The 24,063-nt window shown below is 33.7% G+C and overlaps 1 protein-coding gene across 1 annotated transcript; it reads right to left on the reverse strand.

Annotated features, from left to right (window-relative positions):
• Positions 1-17,814: 17,814 nt before the first annotated feature.
• Positions 17,815-18,860, reverse strand: LOC127719278 (uncharacterized). The gene is made up of 3 exons (XM_052225292.1): positions 18,494-18,860; positions 17,970-18,458; positions 17,815-17,828 (listed from the first exon to the last, which is right to left on the reverse strand). Exons 1-3 carry the CDS (start codon positions 18,858-18,860, stop codon positions 17,815-17,817), a joined length of 870 nt encoding a protein of 289 aa, XP_052081252.1.
• Between the last annotated feature and the right edge of the window lie 5,203 nt (positions 18,861-24,063).

The raw sequence follows: 24,063 nt of genomic DNA on the forward strand, positions 1-24,063 counted from the left end.
TTAAAACTGTTAGACGACTCCTTTCAGGAGTAATTGTCCTAAAATGCCGATTTTTACCATTTTTTTGCGATTTTGGCTATCCTTTAAAACATAAGGGAAACTTCAAATGTTAAAAAAGACCAACAGGACAAGATCTACAATAAGTCAACTGGTCTAAACCGTCAGTCGACTTCTTAAAGGAGTTATTTTTCTTAAATGACAATATATTTACTCGCATTTGTGTTTTGTGCGATAATTTGTCAACAGGACAAGAACCAAAAATAAGGCAATGCGACTGAAATTGTCAAGTGACACTTGATTGGAGTTATTATCCTTGAATAACGAGTATTTTACAACGGAAACTACGCTTATATTCTTTTTGTTTTGTAGCAGTTTTATACTCAAATACCAGATGTGTGATACGGGCTCCTTGGAGTCTCTATTTTTATATTGTGTCTACTTTAAACAATAAAAAGATCATGTATAATTTTTACAAAAAACATAATTAATTGATTTACGTTAAACGTTGAAAGTCGACCTATTCCTATTCCGTTCAGGATAAACTTTGCACCAGAAATTTGAAAGGAAAAGTTCTCTAAATCTGTTTAGCAAAAATGCACCGTTCAAATAACTTATGCTTCCACTTCTAGATCAATCGATGTTCTATTTTTAAAAATCGGAATTTTTTGCCTGCTTAATACTTTATTCTTTTTGAAATTAAAAAAATAAAATTTATGACAAAGTAGATCGTTAGATTTTTCCCATTATAAATTTTCCTTTTTTTTGTGCAGCAACATTTATGCAGAACCTGCATGCATATTCAATAGATATCTTCCAGTCGATAAAATATTCCAGTCATCCCTTCCAACATTATACGGACGTAATCATGATTTGGTTGCCCAATTTGTAATATATGTGTCACAGATGACCAGGGTTGCGTTAAGTATCGTAGCATAGCGTAGTATAGCCGCTTTGTCTTAAATATCTATCTATGTTGAACGATATTCTACGTAGCTAGACTATGCAGTTGACGTCATTATTTAATAATAATCTATCCGACGACATTTTGGAATCTCTAGATAGCATGAACTTGTTATGCTATCTAGATCTATTTAGCGGCTAGGATAGCTATACCTTAAGTAGTTGAAATCTACGTAGCAACTATGATATTGAACGCACCCCTTGAATATGTTCTACGTGTACTGCAGTAGCCTCAATCCCACCCTCTTTTACTCGATGTTGACATCAACGAACGCGGTTATCATCGATTGTTAACTTCTAATGAGTAAAACAATGCGTGTCAGTTGTGAAGCAGAAATTCTTTATCCTTTTGTAGCTGTCGAGTTCTACCCAGGTTTTAGTTTGGGTTCATGGTGATCAATCTTTAGTTTTCTGTTTAGAGGTTAGTGTACTCTTTTTTTTGCGCAAATTCTTTTTTATTATAGCGTTGTTTGGTTTTTTCGATTTGTAGATTTTGATTACCCTTGATATATTCTCCATTTTGTTTTGTTAAATTTGAGAACTTTTCTGAAATCTATGATTATAATATTCTATTTATTTCTGAGCTGTTGCCATTAAAGTTTTCAAAAATACGCATTCATAAAAAATGACTTCGTGCTTGAAATATTCATAAACTTGGATTTTCAAGTCCATTGGCGCAGTTGAATGTCACAAATGTTTAATGTTATCATACACTGGCTTTCTATTTAATGACTTGGTTACGTAATAACAGATATGTCTGTCAATCTGTGTCAATATTTCAGTCTCAGTGACAGTTCTACACAAAATAACTTTAAATGATTGTATTATAACCACTAGAATTTGGTTTTTATCATAGTTTTTTTTGTGAATTTTGCCTTGAAGTTACGGACGCATCATTAATAACTAGCATATCATTTTATCTTAAATTTACTGACATGACATTAATCACTTATGTACGAAACGAACATCATTCGTTCTCTTGCACTTTAAATTTTCAAGTTTTGTAAAGTTTACAAGCAAATCAAAATTGATTGTGATGAGTTTTGCGGAAAGTTTCTGAATCATCACTTTCTTTTCGGCAATCTATCTTGAATTCTTATGTCATTTTTTCTATGAATACCTATTTTGCATTTTGGCAATAACAATAGTTTCGGATTCTTAAATTTCGTATTATAAACTACAATAGTCTATCGTAGAATATATGTCTTATGTGTATCGGCAAATATTCTTTAAGTTTATACAAAAGTGATATTTTAGATGAGATAATCTTACATATACGATCAACATGTATGATGCCAAGCTCTGGTTTTTTGTTTACAATTTGATTTCATATTGATTTAAGTATCTTAGACCATCAATCTTCGATACTCTATTGGTTATTATTGATTTGCTTGTACTTTGTGTTAAATTTAATGTTGTTTTTTTCATTGAGGGGATTTTGTATTGATCGGCAAGTCTTAGGTAGTCTACTAGTGTTTTTGGTATAGTTTTCTAGTTCCTTTAAAATCTATTAATAAATGAAAACTTTATGTTGAACTCCAGTTGTCTTTTTAGGGTTTTTTAATTTAGGTCAACGGCTTTCTGTCTCTTGACATTTACCCCTCATCTTTTTTTTTTTATTTGTATACAATTAATTATATTGTCTTTGAAACTGTGCTTTTTCAATTGCTCTCATTAAACTGTAATTATTCTTATCTGCCACTAAAATAATTTGATTTTGATTAAAGAGAAACAGAAAAACAAGAGAAAAACAAAAATTACATTCAACGTCATTTGTTCTTTGTTGGAGAGTTGTCTCATTGGCAATCATACCACATCTTATTTTTATATTTCGAGATTTTTCATAGACTCAGAAAAGAAGAGTTTCGACATGAAACATTTAACTAATAAAATTCCGTAATCAAAATTTAGAAAAATGTTGTCAATCATTGTTTATTTGTTGGACAGAAAAAAAGGATAATTTGAAAAAACACGACAATAATTTTTGTTAACATAAAAACCGTTATTCACGGGCAAATTCACTATCAATGTGTACCCTCCAGTACAATAAGTAATGAATTTGGAAAATCCAAGTCTATTAATTATTTTGAAAGCGCACTGTTTTCTCGGGTTGTTTTTCGTCCGTCTGAAATCAATGAAAAAGTGTGTACTTTTGTGGTACTTGAAAAAATAAACCTTATATATATATATTAGGACAGTAAAACAAGCAAAAGAAATAAGCGATTTATATGACTTAAAGCCATATGAACATGGAACGACAAATAAAGTAGAGGAGACTCTCTGAAAATATGTATATGAACAATTGGTAACTAATTGTGAAAAATTTTCTGCAATGTTCATATGGTAATACTGCGAGTTTTAAATGTCTCTGCAAATGAGCTAGCTTGTATATATTACATATGTGTCTTTCATTTTGACCACGTCTGTGTGAAAAAAAACTGCTGGACGGGTTTTGTTTTTGCGACCTGTTTTTGGTACATAATCATATAACAACTGCTTACAGATCGAGTTTGCTTTTCGTTCGGTAGACTGGAGTGAAGGGCGGAGATCGTATGTTGGACAGAGGTCGAAATTTTGCCTTGCAACAGGTATCTACGGAACTCTCAGAGCTCTTGCAAAGGATTTTTTGAACATCGCGGGTAGAACCTCTAAAATTATTTAATTGTATAGGTTTATGACTCGCACATTGCGTTTTATAAGTTTGTTAATCTATAGACAAGAACCAAAAATCATTTAGAAAACTGATGTTTCATTTTGACCAACATCCTAAGAAATAGGTCAAATAATTGACACATTCAAGAGTTCCAAGTGGTGAAGTTGAAATCATCCCTTCGTGAATTTTGCGGACACCATCACGAGTTTGTTGATCGTTATGGAATATCTGTTTCACAGATGACGACGGATATGTTTCAATTGTCGTAACTTCAACCCCGTACCCTTCCCAGAATGTGAATTACCGAATTAGACATATCTCCAGGTTTGTACTTACATGAGAAACACGACGGGTGCCACATGTAGAGCAGAATCTGCTTATCCTTCCGGAGCATCTGAGATCACCATCAGTTTGTGGTGGTGTTCGTGTTTCTCAGTCGTCAGTTTTCTATGTTGCGTTTTGTGTACTGTTATCTTTTTCTTTTTTAGCCATGGCGTTGTCAGTTTATTTCCGACTTATAAGTTTGAATGTCCCTTTGGTATCCTTCGCCTCTCTTGTGTTGCATTTATTTAGCGTTAAATGAATATTTTTTTTATAATTGGTATACAAAATCTGACCACAAAAGAAGAACTTTCTGTGGAATTTTATTACTTTTATTCGGTTCAGACAAGGTTCTCACACTAATGGCGGTAAAATGTCGTGATGAGTATCCTTGATTGTTTGGATAGAAACTGTTGTATCCAGTTCTGTAAGGTTCACATTTTCTTTTGATTTTATCATACCAAATCAAGAATATAACATGTTCTATTATCGTAAAAATAATAAATTTTCATCCTTTATACTTGACCTTGCGAAAATTATATCGTTCGAATTTTTGACAACCTGGCTTACTAGATATAATACGATTAATGCAAACTCACGTGATTAAAATGTGTATCTGTGTGTGCGTGTGTTATATGCACATTTTTATTTTCCACAACCTCTGTTTACATGTATGAGATATACATGTATTTCGTTTACGTTTGAATAAAACCTGGAAACAATTTTTGAAATAAGAATTAGTGGAAACCGAATTATACTTTGAATGTACAAACGTACATTACCTTTATAAGAGGTAAGACCTGATCAATAACTGACTTTCAATAGCTATATCGTCGACCCACCGAACGTCAAACGATGACCTGAAGTTGTCCATTTCCTCGCCCTTCAGAAATTGGTAGTATAGTAAACCCCACTTTGTTTTCTTTTCATGCACACAACTTTTGGAATGACAGAAATAACACTTACAAGTTCATTAATATGTCATCATGTTGTTCAAATGTTGTTATAAACTCAAGAGTAAAGTAAACGAATGAAGCTATGAAACTGTGAATTTTATTTGACATTGAAAGACATTTAGATTGATTGCTTTTTTGTTGCTAACCGTCCAGTCGCAAATATTTTATGCATCTTCAGGACGACAAAGAAAGACATTTAGAAAACCCTAAGTGTTCAATACTAGAAAATTAAGAGGACATTGACCGTACCTCAAATTTTCATATGATCATAAGGATGCGCTGTGTTTTAATGCAGATGTATGATACAAACATTTCGTACGAAACGGGGTCATGTAATTTGTTCACTGAAAAGTCTAAGACACCAAAAGCTATTTGATAATCGTCTCCGATACAATGCTAACCATATGAGGATGAAAGAAAGTCCTGAGAGCTTTTCTTGAACTAAATACTTGTTTATCAATTCAATAACAACTATAGACGGAGTAACTGGTCGTTTTGATGGAGCCAAGGCTCCGTGTTGAAAGCCATACTTTGACTTATAATTGTTAACTTTTTACACATTGTGACTTGGATGGAGAGTTGTCTCATTAGCACTCGTATCACATCTTCTTAAATTATTATCAATAGAGAAACATGTATCGGAAAGACTTTCATGTTGAAAGTAAATGATGGATAGTAGTTTTCTAGATTATAGCACTGTATTTAACAATCAATGGAAAGTAATTAATAGTCCTTGGACACTTTTATTATATATTTTAAAGTGTTAGCAAGTTATACCACTAACCATAAAAGGATATTATTACAACACATTGTCGTGCTTTGAAGATAAATGGCTGTGACCGATGTATTACGGACTAAACATTTACACAGTTTAAGTGATTGCATTTGATAGTATGTATAAAAGAGGGAGGAAAGAAACCAGAGGGACAGTCATGTGTATGTTTCGATTTATGTAAGACTGTTGTTTTCTTATCCTAACACGAATTAAAACAAACTGTTTCAATCTTTGATGAATGTAATATCCTGTTGCAAAGAGTTTGGGAAGCGATAAATTAAACAAAACAATCAATAATTAACGCATTACTTGAGTCCTAAAGTACGCTTTTCCGGATAAGCAGCTTTTTGTAAGATTACTTGTTTCAAAGCCTAGTGCATTTAAATAGACAAGTATTGACTTTGCTTGGTATTAATGCAGAAAGATAATTTACGTTAAGCATGTATTTGTATCTTATGCGAATCCTTACGGAGTTCGATTATTATAAAATTGAGAATAGAAACCGGGATATGTTTCAAAGAGACAACAACCTAACCAAAGAGGAGATAACAGCTCACCACCAATTTATCCTTATTTATCTAACATCACAATATCTAAATTGCACCCATTTTGCAAACAAAATCGACGAAAATCTTAGATTTTTTTCTTAGAGACTAAACAATTTGTGTTTTTATAATTTGTCATTATACACGTCTTTCACTATAGCTATATATATATTAAATTAATTATTAAGATGCATTTTCTTACATCTGGTGATCCGTTTATTTGACAATCGCCATGGCAGTCAGCAGGGTTTAAGAACATCCGTTGTTCGACCTGCTAGTCAAAAGCGTTTTGTTAAAATATACTTTTCACTTTTTTGGTCTTTTGAAAAATGTTGTTTGTGCTATAGACCCCTCTACCAAGAAATTTGTTTTGCATGCACACGTATAAAAATTGCGGTTTTTATCCAAAGCAATCATAGGTTTGAATGTTGTTTTCAATTTAGACTTGTTTATATATTTTTTCGTTTGGGCTTGTATTATATTTGACTTCGGGTTTATATGATCCGTTCATCCTATTTTGACTCTTTCAAAATTCAAGAGTTTAACCTAAATTGATGTAAATCATATGGCCTTCCAAATACCGTTTCGATTCCTAACATCACAGAAGAATATGATTTTCTACTGTCCTATTTAAGTGACAAAACAATACAACCTACCTGATATGTGGGAAAGGAGGTAACAGAAACCAAGGGTATCAGAAAACCAAAGGTCAAAGAAAAACAACACAATGGCAAAGAAAATCTGCGAAAAGACAAAAACAGTCCATGAAAGACTTAATAAAAACACGAACCCAGCAAAACCGGGGGACTTAGCCTGCTTACTATTGCGGACCGGCAAATGTTTCTTATCTGACCATTACCCTTAACACATTTACAATTTAATAACCCGTAAAGTATCTACCAATTTAATCCTAACCTCGACCAAACGTGAAAGTTTGAATTGAAAATACAATCATACAATAAACTTTCAATAGATTTTTACACCGATTTATGACATAACTGTGACTATCAACTTAATTAATATGTTGCAGAATTCAAGATAATTTGTATTTTGTCAATATTTCTATTGTGTTAGATTAATCAAAGCATTGCTGATCAATATAAAAGTGTTGAGAAAACTTAGTTGGATAACAGGTTTGTGATAAAAATATGAGCATGCACATAAGACAAAATCGAGATATTGTAAGAAAAATTTATTGAAGTATTTGAAAAAAAAATTGAGTTTTTTGTCGATGGATGAATAATCAATATTTTCATTTGAACAGTATTATTATTAAGATGGTTGATACTTCATCAGTTAAAGTTGACGTCTTTACTTTACACTTGTTGAGACGCGATTAAATGTGCTTTAAATCTTAAAGTATCATGATTTTCTCCCTTATTTGGATTCATTTCTGCACAAATGCAGCTATCACGAACTTATGTATAGTCATGTACTAGTAAATAAATTATCAAGATAGACGTTTGTTGACGTGAGAGATAAATATAGGTGTTATAAATTGATTTTTGAAAAATAGACAATAAAATTGAGAATGGAAATGGGGAATGAGTCAAAGAGACAACAACCCGACCAAAGAGCAGACAACAGCCCAAGGCCACCAATGGGTCTTCAACGCAGCGAGAAAATCCCACATCCGGAGGTGGTCCTCAGCTGGCCCTTAAATAAAAATGTGTACTAGTTCAATGATAATGGACGTCATACTAAACTATAAAACAAAAATGAACTGAAATTTAAAAACATACAAGACTAACAAAGGCCAGAGGCTCCTGACTTGGGACAGGCGCAAAAATGCGGCGGGGTTAAACATGTTTTGTGAGATCTAAACCTTCCCCCTATACATCTATCCAATGTAGAATAACAGAAACACACAGCGTATACATGTATTCAGTTATCACATACCACTGCCGGTTTGTAAATGACGTACATGTAATATAAAAATAAGGAGATTTGGTATGTTTGCCAACGAGTCAGTTCTCCACCAGATACCAAATGACGTAGACGTTAGCAACGATAGGTCATTGTACGGCCTTCAACAATGAGAAAAAAATACTGTTGAGCAAGAAGGGCATCGACATCAACAAAATGTTATTTTTGTCCAAAATTGAGCAATCAAAAAGTATTATACTGTCTATCAAGTACGCATGGAGCATGAATACCTTTGAACATGAAAATATATAAAGCTTTTATTGCCTACCGAATTCATCAAAAATATCCTCGAATTTTTATTTTAACTATCGAAGCTCATATGAAATAGTCTGTTAATTTCTTTATCCGGAACGTTTAATAAACGTAGAGTATAAATCCATGCATCGACAAACCAATAACATAAAACATATAAGTGCTTGTACAATACACCAACTGATGCTTTGTCCTTTGGCCTTTAAAGCATATTCTCATTGACATTCCCAACATATTTTCTTATAAGCTCGTCTGGCCGCAAGAGTTAGTATCAGCTATTTCCATCATTTGGCATCTATCGTCCGTCGTCGTCTGTTAACTGTTACAAAAATCTTCTCCTCTTGATACAACTGTGTCAATCGGAACCAAAGTTGGCCACAATCATCATTGTGGTATTTAGTTTTTGAAAAATGTGATCAATGATCCCGCATGTCAAATTGCAGTTGAGCCAAAATAAAATGAACATAGGGGTAAAATTGCATGTATTATCTGTAATCCTGTAAACCGGCAGAGGTAGACAAATTTTGTCAGGGGGATTTGGGGTCGGAATTTCCAGATCAACATATTGTTCATTTGACTAAAAACTTTAAGACGACTCCTACCCCAACGGTGACTGGGGAATAGAAATATGGTCACTTTGATCTTCTTCCGATTGGCAGTAAAATACTCGCCAAAGTGGGGCGTCCGTTTGGCTGTGACAGATGTATCAAGTACGCAGCTACGTCCGGTCAAAATGTGGACGTTCAATTTGATGCCTTGTGTAGAGAAAGTGCCATCCTCTCTGCACGTTAAGAACTCTTTGAGTGGTCCGTAGATGGGCTGTTGCAAGGCAAAATTTCTTACCCTGTCAAATATATCTCATTTTCCAGTGGCAGTCTAAATTTTTCAGACCTTATCCCGGACGTCCTCAGTTACAAGACCTACCTATTGTATTTATTGTTAATTTGTTCACATCCTGAACATGCATGAAATATTTGCCACGAACGTTAAGCAACCATCAATCAATCAATCATCAAACATAAATACGATCATCCAATTTTCCCCAGTAGAAATTTTCCTTTTTTATGCTGCAACATTCATGCAGAAACCTATATATTAAGTAAATATTCTCTATTTGATAAGATATACACCTTATCGCTATTTGTCCGCCATTACTAGACATCACAAACGTTCCCGTAAAATGTTGACATCATAAAAGAAAACATCTATCGCCACAATGGGAATGTGATTGTTGTATGACGTCAATAGTTCAAGAGGATCAGATTCTCGGCTCAAGCAGCGCAGATTTCCAAATAGCGATAAGGTATATTACAGTCATCCCTGTGAACATTGAGTGGACGTAATCATGATTTGGTTGAACATTGTGGAATGTCTGTGTCACTTTTTATTATGAACGTGCTATTACTTGTACATGTACATGTAATAGCCACAACCCCGTCCTCTTTTTCTCGAGAATGTTAACGTCCATTAGGTGGGGTTTGTGTTGTTCAGTCTTTAGTTTTTTATGTTGTGTTTTGTATACTGCTGTTTGTCTTTCGGTCACTTTCGTTTTTTTGCCATGGCGTTGTCATTTTCTTTTCGATTTATGATTTTGAATGTCCATTTGGTATCTTTCGTCTCTCCTTTCCAATGAGTAACACAATTGGTGGCAGTAGTGGAACAGGAATTGTTAACCCTTATAGAGCGGTTTCCGTTTGAGTTAGCGTTGATCAAGCTTTAGTTTTTTGTTTAGAGGCTAGTGCACTGTTTAGTTGTCTTTTTTTGTGTATTCTTTTTCAATATGGAGATGTTTAGCGGATTTTTGTTTCCACGCGGTATATTTATCTTCTTTTTTGTTAGATTTAAGAATAACTAAATCAAGATTTATGAAATTCTGTTTATTTCTTGGCTGTAGTCATTAAAGTTAAAAAAAAAATACGCATTTATAAAAATTGACTTCGTGTTTGAAATATTCATAAATTTGGATTATCAAGTCCATTGGCAGCTGCATGTCACAAATGTTTAATGTTATAATACACTGGCACACAAGTAAAACTTTCTATTTAATTGCTTGGTTACGTAATAACAGATATTTTTGTCAATCTGTTTCAATATTTCAGTCTCTCTAACGTAACAGCAGTGACAGTTCTACACAAAATAACTTTAAATTATTGTATTATAACCACTAGATTTCGGTTTTTACCATATCTTTTTGTGAATTTTGCCTTGGAGTCACGGACGCATCATTAATAACTAGCATATCATTTTACCTAAATTTACTGACATGACATTAATCACTTATGTACAAAACGAACATCATTCGTTCTCTTGCCCTTTAGATTTTCAAGTTTTGTAAAGTTTAAAAGCAAATCAAAATTGACTGTGATGAATTTTCCGGAAAGTTTCTGAATCATCACTGTCCTTTCGTCAATCTATCTTGAATTTTTATGTCATTTTTTCTCTGAATACATATTTTGCATTTTGGCAGTAACAATAGTTTCGGATTCTTGAATTTCGTATTATAAACTACAATAGCTCTATGGTAAAATATATGCATTATAATAATAGTTGTCTTATGTGTATCGGCAAATATTCTTTAAGTTTATACAAAAGTGATATTTTTGATGAGATAATCTTACATATATTATCAAAATGTATGATGCCAAGCTCTGGTTTATTATTGACAATTTGATTTCATATTGATTTAAGTATCTTAGACCATCATTCTTTGATACTATATTGGTTATTATTTATTTGCTTGTTCCTTTGTGTTAAATTCAATGGTTTTTTTTCATTTAGGGGTTTTTGTATTGATCGGCAAATCTTAGGTAGTCTATTAGTGTTTTGGTATAGTTTTCTAGTTTTGTTATAAATTCCTTTAAAATCTAGTCAGTAGTTGAAAACTTCATGTTGAACTCCTATTGTTTTTTTTTTAGGGTTTTTTAATTTAGGCAAACGGCTTTCTGTCTCTTGAAATTTATCCCATATTTTTTTTTTATTTATATACACTCAATTATATTGTTTTTGAAACTGTGCTTTTTTAATTGCTTTCATTAAACTGGTTTTATTCTTATCTGCCACTAAAATAATTTGATTTTGATTAGAGAGAAACAGAAAAATAAACAGTACATTCAACGTCATTTGGTATGTGGAGGAGAGTTGTCTCATTGGTAATCATACCACATCTTATTTTTATATTTCGAGATTTTTCAAAGACTCGGAAAAGAAGAGTTTCGACATGAAACATTTAACTAATAAAATGCCGTTATTTAAAAAAAAATGGTGTCAATCATTGTTTATTTGTTGGACAAAAAAGATGATAATTTATAAAAAATAACACGACAATAAATATTGTCAACATAAATCCGTTATTCACGGGCAAATTCAATATCAATTTGTACCCTCCAGTACAACAAGTAATATTTCGTCAGTATTTCTTATAATAAAAATGCAGGGAAAGGAGAAAAATATATGAGCAATTACGATGATGCTAAAGCAAACTTCCTGTTGCTAAAGTACAGTGGTGTTTTTTCAGAACTTAATCATTGCATGTGACATAATGACAAATCTGGTATTGCGTAATAACACACTGTTAACAGATATTTGATATGTTCTTCTGGTATCTAATTACATGAAAGAATTATGACCTCCAGCTGCGTCAATGGACTTCGAAATCCAAGTCTATCAATTATTTTGAAAGCGCACTCTTTCTTCTCAGGTTGTTTTTCATCCGTCTGAAATCGATGAAAAAGTGTACTTTTGTGGTGCTTGAAAAATAACCCTCATATATATTAAGACAGTAAAACAAGCAAAGGAATCAAGCCATTTATACGACTTAAAGACATATGAACATGGAACGAAAAATAGCGTAGAGGAGATTCTCTAGAGGAAATATATATATGAACGATTTGTACCTAATTGTGAAAAGTTAACTGCAATGTTCATATGGTAATACTGCAATATTCATATGGTAATACTGCAAGGTTTTAATGTCTTTGCAACTAAGCTAGCTTGTATATACATTTAGTATTAATCATGGATGTCCTTTCTGAGGTCCTTTCATCACCACGTCTTTGTTAAAGTAAACTGCTGGCCGGATTTTGTTTTGTTTCACTTGCTTTGGTAATAATTATATAACAACTGCTTACAGATCGAGTTTGCTTTTCGTTCCTTAAACTGGAATGAAGGGTGGAGATCGTATGTTGGGTCGAAATTCTGCCTTGCAACAGGTCATCTACGGTACTCTCAGAGGTCTTTCAAAGGTTTTGTTGAACATTACGTGTAGAACCTCTAAAATTATTTAATTAAAATTTAGAATGGAATGGGGAATGTGTCAAAGAGACAACAACCTGACCAAAGAATATAAAAAAGCCCAAGACCACCAACACAGCAAGAAAATCCCGCACCCGGAGGCGGGCATCAGCTTGCCCCTAAAAAAAATTGCGTACTAGTTCAGTAAAAATGGACGTCACACTAAACTCCGAAACATATAAATGAACTAAAATAAAAAAAAAACATACAAGACTAACAAAGGCCAGAGGCTCCTGACTTGGGACAGGCGCAAAAATGCGGCGGGGTTAAACATGGTTTGTGAGATCTGAACCCTCCCCCTATACCTTTAGTCAATTGTATAGGTTTATGACAAGTACATTGCGTTTTATAAGTTTGTTACTCAATAGACAAGAACCAAAAATCATTTTATCATTTAGAGAACTGATGTTTCATTTTGACCAACATCTTAAAAAAGCTCAAATAATTGACACATTCAAGAGTTCCAAGTGGTTCCCTTCGTAAATTTTACGGACGCCATCACGAGTTGGTTGATCGTTATGGAATATCTGTTTCACAGATGACGACGGATATGTTCCAATTGTCGTAACTACAATCCCGTCCCCTTCCCCCCAGAATGTGACCTACCGAATTAGACATACCACCGGGTTTGTACTTATATGAGCAACACGGCGGGTGCCACATGTGGATCAGGATCTGCTTACCCTACCGGAGCACCTGAGATCACCCCCAGTTTTTGGTTGTGTTCGTGTTTCTCAGTCTTTGGTTTTCTATGTTGCGTTTTGTATACTGTCGTCTTTTTCTTTTTTAGCCAATGCGTTGTCAGTTTATTTTCGACTTATGAGTTTGAATGTCACTTTTGTATCCTTCGCCTCTCTTGTTTTGCATTTATTTGGCGTTAAATGAAAAAAAAATTTATAATTGGTATACAAAATCTGACCACAAAAGAAGAACTTACTATGGAATTTTATTACTTTTATTCGAATTTTTAAAATACATTCTTCAGGCAAGATTCTCACACTAAATTTCGTTATGAGTATCCTTGATTGTTTGGATAGAAACTGTTGTATCCCGTTCTGTAAGGTTCACATTTTGTTAAGGATTTATCATACCAAATCAAGAATATAACATGTTGTTTTATAAAAATAAATAATAAATGTTCATCCTTTATACTTGATCTTTGCGAAAATTATATCGTTCGACTTTTTGACAACCTGGCTTACTAGATATAATACGATTAATGCAAGCTCACGTGATTAAGTGTGTGTGTGTGTGTGTGTGTGTGTGTGTGTGTGTGTGTGTGTGTGTGTGTGTGTGTGTGTGTGTGTGTGTGTGTGTGTGTGTGTGTGTGTGTGTGTGTTATATGCAAATTTTTATTTTCCACAACCTCTGTTTACATGTTTGAGATATACATGTATTTCTTTTACGTTTAAATAAAACCTGGAACAATTTTTGAAATAATAATTAGTGGAAACCGAATTATACTTTGAATGTACAAATGTACATTACCTTTATAAGAGGTAAGACCTGATCAAAAAATGACTTTCACTACCTATATCGTAGACCCACCGAAGGTCATACGATGACCTGAAGTTGTCCACATCCTCGTCCTTCAGAAATTGGTAATATAGTTGTCTCGTTTGGCAATCAAAACACACTATTTTTTCCTTTTCATGCACACAATTTTTGGAATGACAGAAATAACACGTTCAAGTTCATTAATATGTCATCTTGTTGTAAACGAATGAAGCTATGAAACTGTGAATTTTATTTGTCATTGAAAGACATTTAGATTGATTGATTCTTGCATGGTTACTTACCTCCAATGGCAAATATTTCATGCATGTTCAGGACAACAAAGAAAGACTTTCAAAAAACCCTGAGTGTTCATTACTAGTAAATTAAGAGGACTTTGGCCGTACCTCAAATTTTCATATGATCATAAGGATGTGCTGTATTTTAATGCAGATGTATATAACAAAACAGGATCATGTAATACGTTCACCAGGAAGTCTAAGAAACTAAAAGTATTTGATAATCGTCCCCGATACAATGCTAACCATATGAGGATAAAAGAAAATCCTGAGAGCTTTTCTTGAACTAAATACTTGTTTATCAATTCAACTACAGCCGGAGTAACTGGTCGTTTTGATGAACTCAATAGAGAAACATGTATTGGAAAGACTTTCACGTTGAAAGTAAATAAAGGATAATAGTTTCTAGATTATAGCACTATATTTAACAATCAATGGAAAGTAATTAATAGTCCTTGGACAATTTTATTATATATTCTAAAGTGTTAGCAAGTTATACCACAAACAACAAAAGGACATTACTACAACACATTGTCGTGCTTTTGACGATAAGTGGCTGTGACCGATGTAGTACGGACTAAACATTTACACAGTTTAAGTGATTTCATTTGATAGTATGTATGTTTCGATTTATGTAAGACTGTTGTTTTGTAATATTTTCTGATCCTAACACGAATTAAAACAAACCGTTTTAAACTTAGATGAATGTAATATCCTGTTACAAAGAGAAATTAAACAAAACAATCAATAATCAACGCATTACTTGAGTCTTAAAGTACGCTTTTCCGGATAAGAAGCTTTTTGTAAGATTACATGTTTTAAAGCCTATTGCATTTAAACAGACAATTCATAAGTGTTTCTCGTTTCTCGTTTTTTATATAGATTAGACCGTTGGTTTTCCCGTTTGAATGGTTTTACACTAGTAATTTTTTGGGGCCCTTTATAGCTTACTGTTCGGTGTGAGCCAAGGCTCCGTGTTGAAGACCGTACTGTGACCTATAATGGTTTACTTTTATAAATTTTGACTTGGATGGAGAGTTGTCTCATTGGCACTCATACCAGATCTTCTTATATATTAAAACACTGACTTCGCTTGGTATTAATGCGGAAAGATAATTTACGTTAAACATGTATTTATATGTTATGCGAATCCTTACCGAGTGCGATTATTATAAAATTGAGAATGGAAACCGGGATATGTGTCAAAGAGACAACAACTCAACCAAAGAGGAGAAAACAGCCCAAGGCCACCAATTTGTTCTTATTTATCTAACATCACAATACCCAAATTGCACCATTTTGCAAAATAAATTAAAGAAAATCTTAGGTTTTTTTTCTTCGACACTAAACAATTTGTGTTTTTATCATTTGTCATTATACACGTCTTTCACTATAGCTATATATATGCTAGTCAAATGCGTTTTGTTAAAATAGACTTTTTTTACTCATTTGGTCTTTTGGAAAATGTTGTTTGTGCTGTAATTTAGACCCCTCTACCAAGAAATTTGTTTTGCATGCATACGTATAAAAATTGTGGTTTTTATCCAAAGGAATTATGGGTTTGAACGTTGTTTTCAATTTAGACTTGTTTATATTTTTTTCGTTTGGGCTTGTATTATATTTGCCTTCGGGTTTATATAATCCGTTCATCCTATTTTGATGCTACCATATCCAAAGTCAGACTCACTCAAATACACTCGGGATTTATTAAGTATTGGGATGAAAGAGTAACCCCAGAGTCTAAAAGAGCGAGTGCCGCTTAATCAATAGTTGTGACTACATACTGCATTATTTATTTTATTTTAGGCCTTACACTAGGACCTGATTTCGGTCACAAATCTTGTCATCTGTTGTACAACGCCATCCCATCATATAAATATTTGTCTATTTCTGGAACTAACAAGTCTCAATATCAAATACCATTTATACATGTAGGTACTAGAAACTGTCTATTAGACAAGATAGTCCTACCATAACCAAAATCCTTAAATCGTAAAACATAGGTCATGGTGACCTAATTTGTAGTAACCTTCTACCCAAAAGATATCTACTGTATCAGTGCTGTACTACATGTAGTTACCAAGATATGGTCCTTAACCAAATACTTATGGACAAGGATAACACTATATGTCCCGCTCACATATGTGGTCAGGCCACATAACAGTACAACAGCATATTTGCAATCCCTTTTTTATGCTCGAGTGTCACTAACATTAGTCAACAGCATCAAACAAACCTGGTAAGTATCATCAGTTTGCCTGGTTTCATCCTTTAAAATATTTGACGTTGTGATAAAATAAACTAATTTGATGCATTCTGATATCGTCTGATCAACAGGACCTTTATATATTCTACATTTGATATATGTTTCGACTAACGAGCAACTGCCAAAGTCTCCTCAGGGTTTTAATTTACCCTTGTTCTTTTTTTAAATATACATATCTTGGTTTTCTAGTTGAGTTAGCTATTAATCATTTTCTTGTGAAGTTTTCTTATTTTGTTATTGTTCGTTTAGCTTGGTTTTCCTTCCATTCCCGGAGGGTTGTTTGTTCATTGTAATTTTTTGGGGTTTTTTGGTTTTTTTTTTTGTTTGTTTTATTTTTAATATGTTGTTTTGTTGTTACTCGTTGTTTTTTTTTTTTTTTTTTCCAAAAACCATTCCCTCTTGTGTTTACACAATTTTCTCCAAAATAACTTGAGCTTCCACATCTTCTAATATGAGCTAAAAGAAAGCAAGCCTAGAATAACGCCACCAGTCACAAGCAGGAAAAGGCCTCCACGGCTGTTCAGCTAAGACTGATTGAATCACCTCGTGATTCTCGCGAGATCTCACTTAGGATACTACCATATCCAAAGTCAGACTCACTCAAATACACTCGGGATTTATTAAGTATTGGGATGAAAGAGTAACCCCAATTAATCTAAAATTCTTCAACCTAAACACCAATTCCTAAAATTGAACCCTTTAACCAACGAAACCTCCCATTACTTACCCAAAACTACAGAAAATATTCCCAACCCTCAAAACTTTTCCAAAATAACCCTTAACATCCATGACATATCCCCATATTCTTAGTTTTATTATATGATATTATCAAATAAATAAAATAAAACTTTCAAAATAACACATTTATTAGCAAAATACAATTTTCCTTTCATTATATTATATAAACATAACTACCAGTACACAAAATTACAAAGCTAATATTACCATGTGTAAAAGTTAAGTATGAACCTGAAAGTTTGATTATGTAAAACAGTCTCTACATGAGTGTGTGTTTAAATATATAGTATCAAAAGTGATTTAAACAAATGGTGTAGGCTATCCGTAAATACCTCACATTTAAGTTTCCCATTCTACAAATTAATAAAAGAAATACATATATAAATGAAGGCAAACAATTTACATTCATAGTTAACTTTTACACATTGTATTACAATACTGTCATACTAGCCTACTTTTTAAAAGCTTGTGGTAAATCAGAGGAGTCCCCTAACTTGTGAAAATGTTTCCAGCATCAGAAAGATTAGAGTCTGCAACTTTCGAAAATAAAGAACTCACTGACCCTGCATCAACTAATCTATTCATTCTTGAATATCTATCTAAGGAACGTTTGCTTAACCAACCAACATGTTCCATAATCTCCTTAAAAGAAGCTATACCCGAAGACATCATAGTTATAGCACAACCTCCTCTAATGCCATGTATAGTTTCACCCTCAAAAATATTCAAATCTTTAAGGTACAATTGCAAACGGATGCCCATTCCCGAAGAAGAAACTGGAGATTCTATAACACGAGAGTGAGAAGGGTCTAAAGTCCTAAAAAGATAACCTACTGATAAATCGATATCCATTTCTTCTGCTCCAGAAACATACTGATTTAAATTTTCAACAGGACAAATCAACTTATCGGAGACTGGTGAAATCACAAACTCATTGATTTTGCCATTCCCTAAAGTTTTGCCTACTGTATGACGAAATAAAAGAGCCTCAGAATCTGTCAACTTTTTCACCACTTGCCTAAATCACTGGCCCTATCTCCCGCAAAAAACTGCAAAGTAAAAAATGCTCTATCTCTTAAATATACAAAACGTTTACCAGGTTTTAACGTATGATCATTCAACTGTTCTGTTATGTAAACACTGATTTTTTTCAGCTTGTCTAAAAATATAGGTTTTGCCTGCACTATAGGTACATGGGCTACTGCTTGTTCTAGTTTTACTGCTTCTAAATAGTGCTTAACTATAGTACTTGACACAGGGTTTCCGAATTTGATAACACCAGACTCGGTCCATTCACCCTTTCTACCGAAAGAATCAAAAATAACCTTCAACTGACTCGCTAAAGAGGATACAGTGCCAGAAGCTATTCTAAAAATGGACACCATAAATCATGTATTTTCGTTTTCCCTTTCATATCACGGTCAATCAAAAACAATCAAAAACAATCTTATGTCTTCTGGAGTGGCAGAAGTCAGATTTTTAGCACGACCTATTAAGAAAGATTCTAAATCTTTCTTCAAAGAAACCTTTTTCTTATCATATGTTTTCTTGTTTAGCATGTTTTCTATGTATTGTATACGTTTCTTAGCATTATAAGATTTTAAATCCTGATCATCAATAGAGACTTCTCCAGTATCCTCTCTTCTATCCCCACAAAACTGGCAAAATCGAAAATCCTTATGATTAAGACAGCCACATATCTTGCAACTTTCATAATCTATCTGTCTAATATTTCTGTAAACGAATGCCTACAAAAAATGAAAAACTTTCAACTTCAAACTCATACTGTATTTAAGCATAACTTAATGAAACTTCAACCTAGCTGCCCAAAGATCACACTTAAGTCCCCTCTTATCAGGAACAAAACCTTTCTTAGACGGTACAAGAAGGACACCCAACTCTCCTCTTTTACCAAGAACAATATGGTCTACCAACGAATTAGACAACAATGGCCACCAAATGGGTCTAACATCCTCATCAGGAATAACCATAGTGCAAAATCTCACCTTTTGATCTCTCAGAAAACTCAAAACCGGAAGGATCAAAGCAAAAGGAGGGAAAACGTACAAATTATCAGATAGACACAAAGTCTGAGAAAACACATTGACACCCGCAGAACCTGGAGTTGGATACGGGGTGAAATGGCGCAAAGGCACATCTACAGTATCCCTCATCACATTAGAGTCTAAAGACATAAGATATATATGGTGCGGGCCAAAAGTTTGCTCTATTAAAAGAAACTTATCTCTATTCAACATACAATCCTGGGCAGACAGACTTCTAGAAAGCAAATCTGCAGGATTCTCTTTAGAAGGAATGTAAGATAACCTCAAATCAACATTAAAATCAACTGTGAAATTGAAAAGATCCTTCATCAATTCATTTAAAGCCAAATCCTTAAATGTCTGCTTCTCCCATGCCTGCCCACATGCCATATTATCAACAAAAGCGTCCACCCTATGATCCTGGATGGAAACCGAAACTGATTTAAGGTCTCTTAAGGTTTCCAGAGAAAAAGGACTATCAATAATCCATAAATTGAGATATCTTTCGTCATGACAAAGTCTCGGTTTACTAGGTTCTATAGTCAGAGGAAGCACTAAATAAGGAGGGTCGCATTCACCCACTTTCCCTAGTAATGTCAAAGAACCATTCCTTAACCTTTCCTCCAAAGTTTCAGCAATAAACTGGGTATAGTCTTCACAAATCTTAGCGTTAGGTAGTAAAATACCCGGAGGAATATTATGGTCATAATGCCTCCCTTTAAAATTTCCCTTGAAATGCTTAAAAAATTGATTAACATTTACACCATTTTTGACCCAATCTAGGACTTTTTTATCCGTACAAATTTTTTCCCATTCATCAAAATGATCATGCAAACTGCCTGCTATAAAATTTGTAGGGTTTCTAAGCTTCAAATTACACAAATCAAACTCTTCATTATTGTTAATTACACCCTCTGCAGAAATATGGGTTAGGGGCTGAAATATCGCACCTCTGTAATCAATGTAGTCTTCCCTTATCCTTCTCTGTATTCCTGAAGGATTAAAACTAGATTTCAACTCCCAAATAGGAATATCTGGTATAATTTTTTGCCTCTTTTTATCACTACTATGGCTTAAAACTTCTCCCTGAAATAATTATAAAACCATTCTTAGACCAAGAGATTACAGAGGTGGATACTCAGCCCCAACCCACGTGAATATAAAATTCACTAGGGCTTCAGTGTCCCTTGGGTTAAAGGCTAGTATCCATAAAATCATATTTAAACAATATGAAAATGTAAGCAAAATGTACAAAATCACAAAACACAAATACCTGAATAAATATCCCAAAATAAGAAATTCACACTTTTAAACAAATCAATACTATTTTAAGAGTCCTTCTTAATCTTCGGGCATTCCGCAACATAATGCCCACTTTCTTTACAAAAAAGACAGTTGCCTCTTCTGGAGTACCCTCCCCTTCCCCTTCTATTAAATCTTCCGTTCCTAAAATTCCCCTGAAAATTAGAATAACCCTGAGAGCCATAAAAAGGTGGCATAGGCATTGGACCTTGAACAAAGGGGTAACAAAAGGAGGCAGGATTATTAATTGCACCAAAATTATGTGGCATTTTAATATCATTTTCTTTATCAGGTTGTTCAATTCTTACAGACTTCTTCGGAGAAGCCTCGTACTTTTTACCCTTCATCCACTCGGCTACCATATTAGCTAATTTTTTGTCCTCTGCCGATCCAAATAATTTCATTGCTAAATTACAGATATCCTTAGAATCCTCGAACTTTTTGCAGTAAGTATAAGCCTTAGAGAAAAATTCTGCTTCCTTATGTCCATATTTTGTAGCAACAGTAACAAGAGATTCTATGGCAGCCAATAGAACATGTGACGGTGTTAAGTTGGGCCTAGACGCCAGTATCCTTACATGTGCTAAACTCTCTCCTACCTGGCTTTCGGCGGATTTATTAGAAAAAGAGGTCATCTTATTCTCCATATCTTTCAGTCGGCTCTCTATGTCATTGGACTTATTTCCTGAGAGAAAATAAAAAATAAAAATAAAATTCAAAACTTTTAACAAGTATCCTGTAAATAACTCAGTAAATGTTTTCGGAATTGAGGTTTCAACAAAAATAGAATAACAACAGAGTCAGGAAGGGCCCCTTCGGCACTTTTGATCTTTGATTCTCAAAAATTTGTAATATTACATCAAAAGTTTTTTTTTTTTTTTTTTTTGTGTTTTTCTCCGAAAACTTTCATCCAAATCTAAACCAAGTTTGAATATGCACATCTACATATGTAGGTTAACAACCGTGTAAAATTTTAGGTTTCTATCTTGTATAGTTGTGACGTTTTTGTGTCGATAACCTAAATTTACCCAAAATATACAACTGATCAAAACAAATTTTAGTATTCACATTTACATATGTTGCTAAACAAGTGTGTAAAATTTCAGTTCTGTATCTTAATAGTTTAAGTTTTACATTGTAGAGGGACGGACGGAAAAGTGAGAACTATAGGGCTCCCGTTTCCTCAATTCGGGGCCCTAAAAATTTACAATCATATCAGAGTATCCCACTACAGACTAAATACATACAGAATACACTATCTATAGCTAAGGAGTAACCAAGCAAAAGAAGGAACAGATTCCTAGTAACAGACGGACGGATATATAATACTATGTACCAGAAAGACATCTAAATCACTGGAGCAAAAAATACATAACTTTTCTGGGCACAATCAACCCCGAGTGTGAAGATTTTACAGGACTCTTAGGGGAGCTATTTTTTTTTTCTCAAAATAGAAAACTTTGTCTCTTTGACACATTCCCCATAACCTTATATATTTTTATTATTTTACTGAAACAACTCAATCTCTCACCTAAAGGCACGATATCTGGAGTCGTGCTGGGATCTGGAACTGGTATATTCCCACCAACAGCTCCACTACTGGTACTAGCGCTAGGCTCGGGCACAGCCTTGGGTGCCAGAGTCTTGCCCCTTGGGGCCCCGACAAGATTAGCCTGCGTAATTGTAAAATGCACAAGGCAGCGAGCATTCTCTATCAAAGGTTCCTTGCCACAAAACTACAAAATACAGTAAAATAAAGGTTGAAAATTGTGTTTTCCCGTTAAAATTCGTCATAAATTAGCATACAAATTAAATACATGTACTAACAAGACTTATTAAAACTGCTCTCTATCATGGACTATACTTTTTTTTTTTTTTTTTTTTTTTTTCCCAGCGTTCAGTACTCGCCCTCTGGATATGAGGAAAACATATTTATTTGTTGATGTAATTTGATGTATTTGTTGCACTTCACCATATCCCTTCTTATTTCTATATAAACCAAAACTAGAAATTCCTGTGACCAAAGTCATTCAGGTGTAAAATATAGGTCAAAATAACCTAAAATAGGTTGATCACCTTAAACCAGACCAAGACATATCTACTGCTCAAAATCATTACTCTACTACAAGTAGCACCTAAAATAAGGACCTTAACCAAAAGGTGACGGTCAGATGGACTAGGGTACCAACCGAAGACCTAGCCTTGACTACAGACCAACAGGTGAAAAGAAAGGCGATATTTAAAAAATGATAATTCCTGTAAAATAAATATCAGATAGCTCACGTCATATGCACAGTTATTCAAAATTCACATATGTGACATTAATACAAATTTAAAGTAAAAAGGGGAGTTTACAGCAAATTTCAAATTAAATATTCTTACCGCCAAAACATCGCTCATGACCTCTCCCGTAAGTCCGTTAAATTCAGTCTCAAATTCCTCAAACGAATAGTCAAGGAGAGAGTGGTCCTTCTTTAATTTGTTAAAACTCTCATTTGGTATCTGGGTCTGGTGCGCCTTGACCTTTAGAATAATAGCTATTAAACAGTTAAAGATTTCCCTACCAGGGAATACCTGGATTTCAAGACCTGTGCCTGGTCCATCCTCCTGAAATAAACAAAATATTTATACTATCAACTTTTCAGTTACCGTAAAAAATCTCAGACACATCGGAAAGACTATTACTGGTGTAAAAGGAGAAACATAGATCTTACAAATTTCAAATAAAATGTTCATACTGACATGTAGATATATTTTAACCAAACATAAACAGTATAGATCTAACTGTAAACAAAAAGACCAAGAGTCGCCCGGTGAGCCGGCCATTTAAAAATCGCAAGTGCATAAAATTTAACCTAGATATGCCTTGTTTACAAATTACTACAAAGTTTAAAGGTACAAAGAGAAAAGCGGTCGATAAATTGACCACGTGCCGTGGAGAAAAGTACTCAAGAAAATCTGTACACATTACAAATAAGAAAATAAAAGTATTTTTGAAACATAAATAAAAATGCGATCTTGTTCTCCAAAATATTTACCTGAAAGCTCACAAAGCAAAATAGTATCCCAAAGAAAAATAAAGCCTTCAATTTCAAAGCACATGTAACGTGACACTGTAGAACACGTAAACGAAAATAAAATTAAAAGGCTATAAAATGCCCGCTCTCATGGAACGAAATGGTCGCCACCGGTTAACGACCTGGGACTACCATTAGATTTCTAATTCTCTGCATAAACGAAT

This window comes from Mytilus californianus, unplaced genomic scaffold, assembly GCF_021869535.1.
Source record: "Mytilus californianus isolate M0D057914Y unplaced genomic scaffold, xbMytCali1.0.p SCAF_11, whole genome shotgun sequence".
NCBI lineage: Eukaryota > Metazoa > Mollusca > Bivalvia > Mytilida > Mytilidae > Mytilus > Mytilus californianus.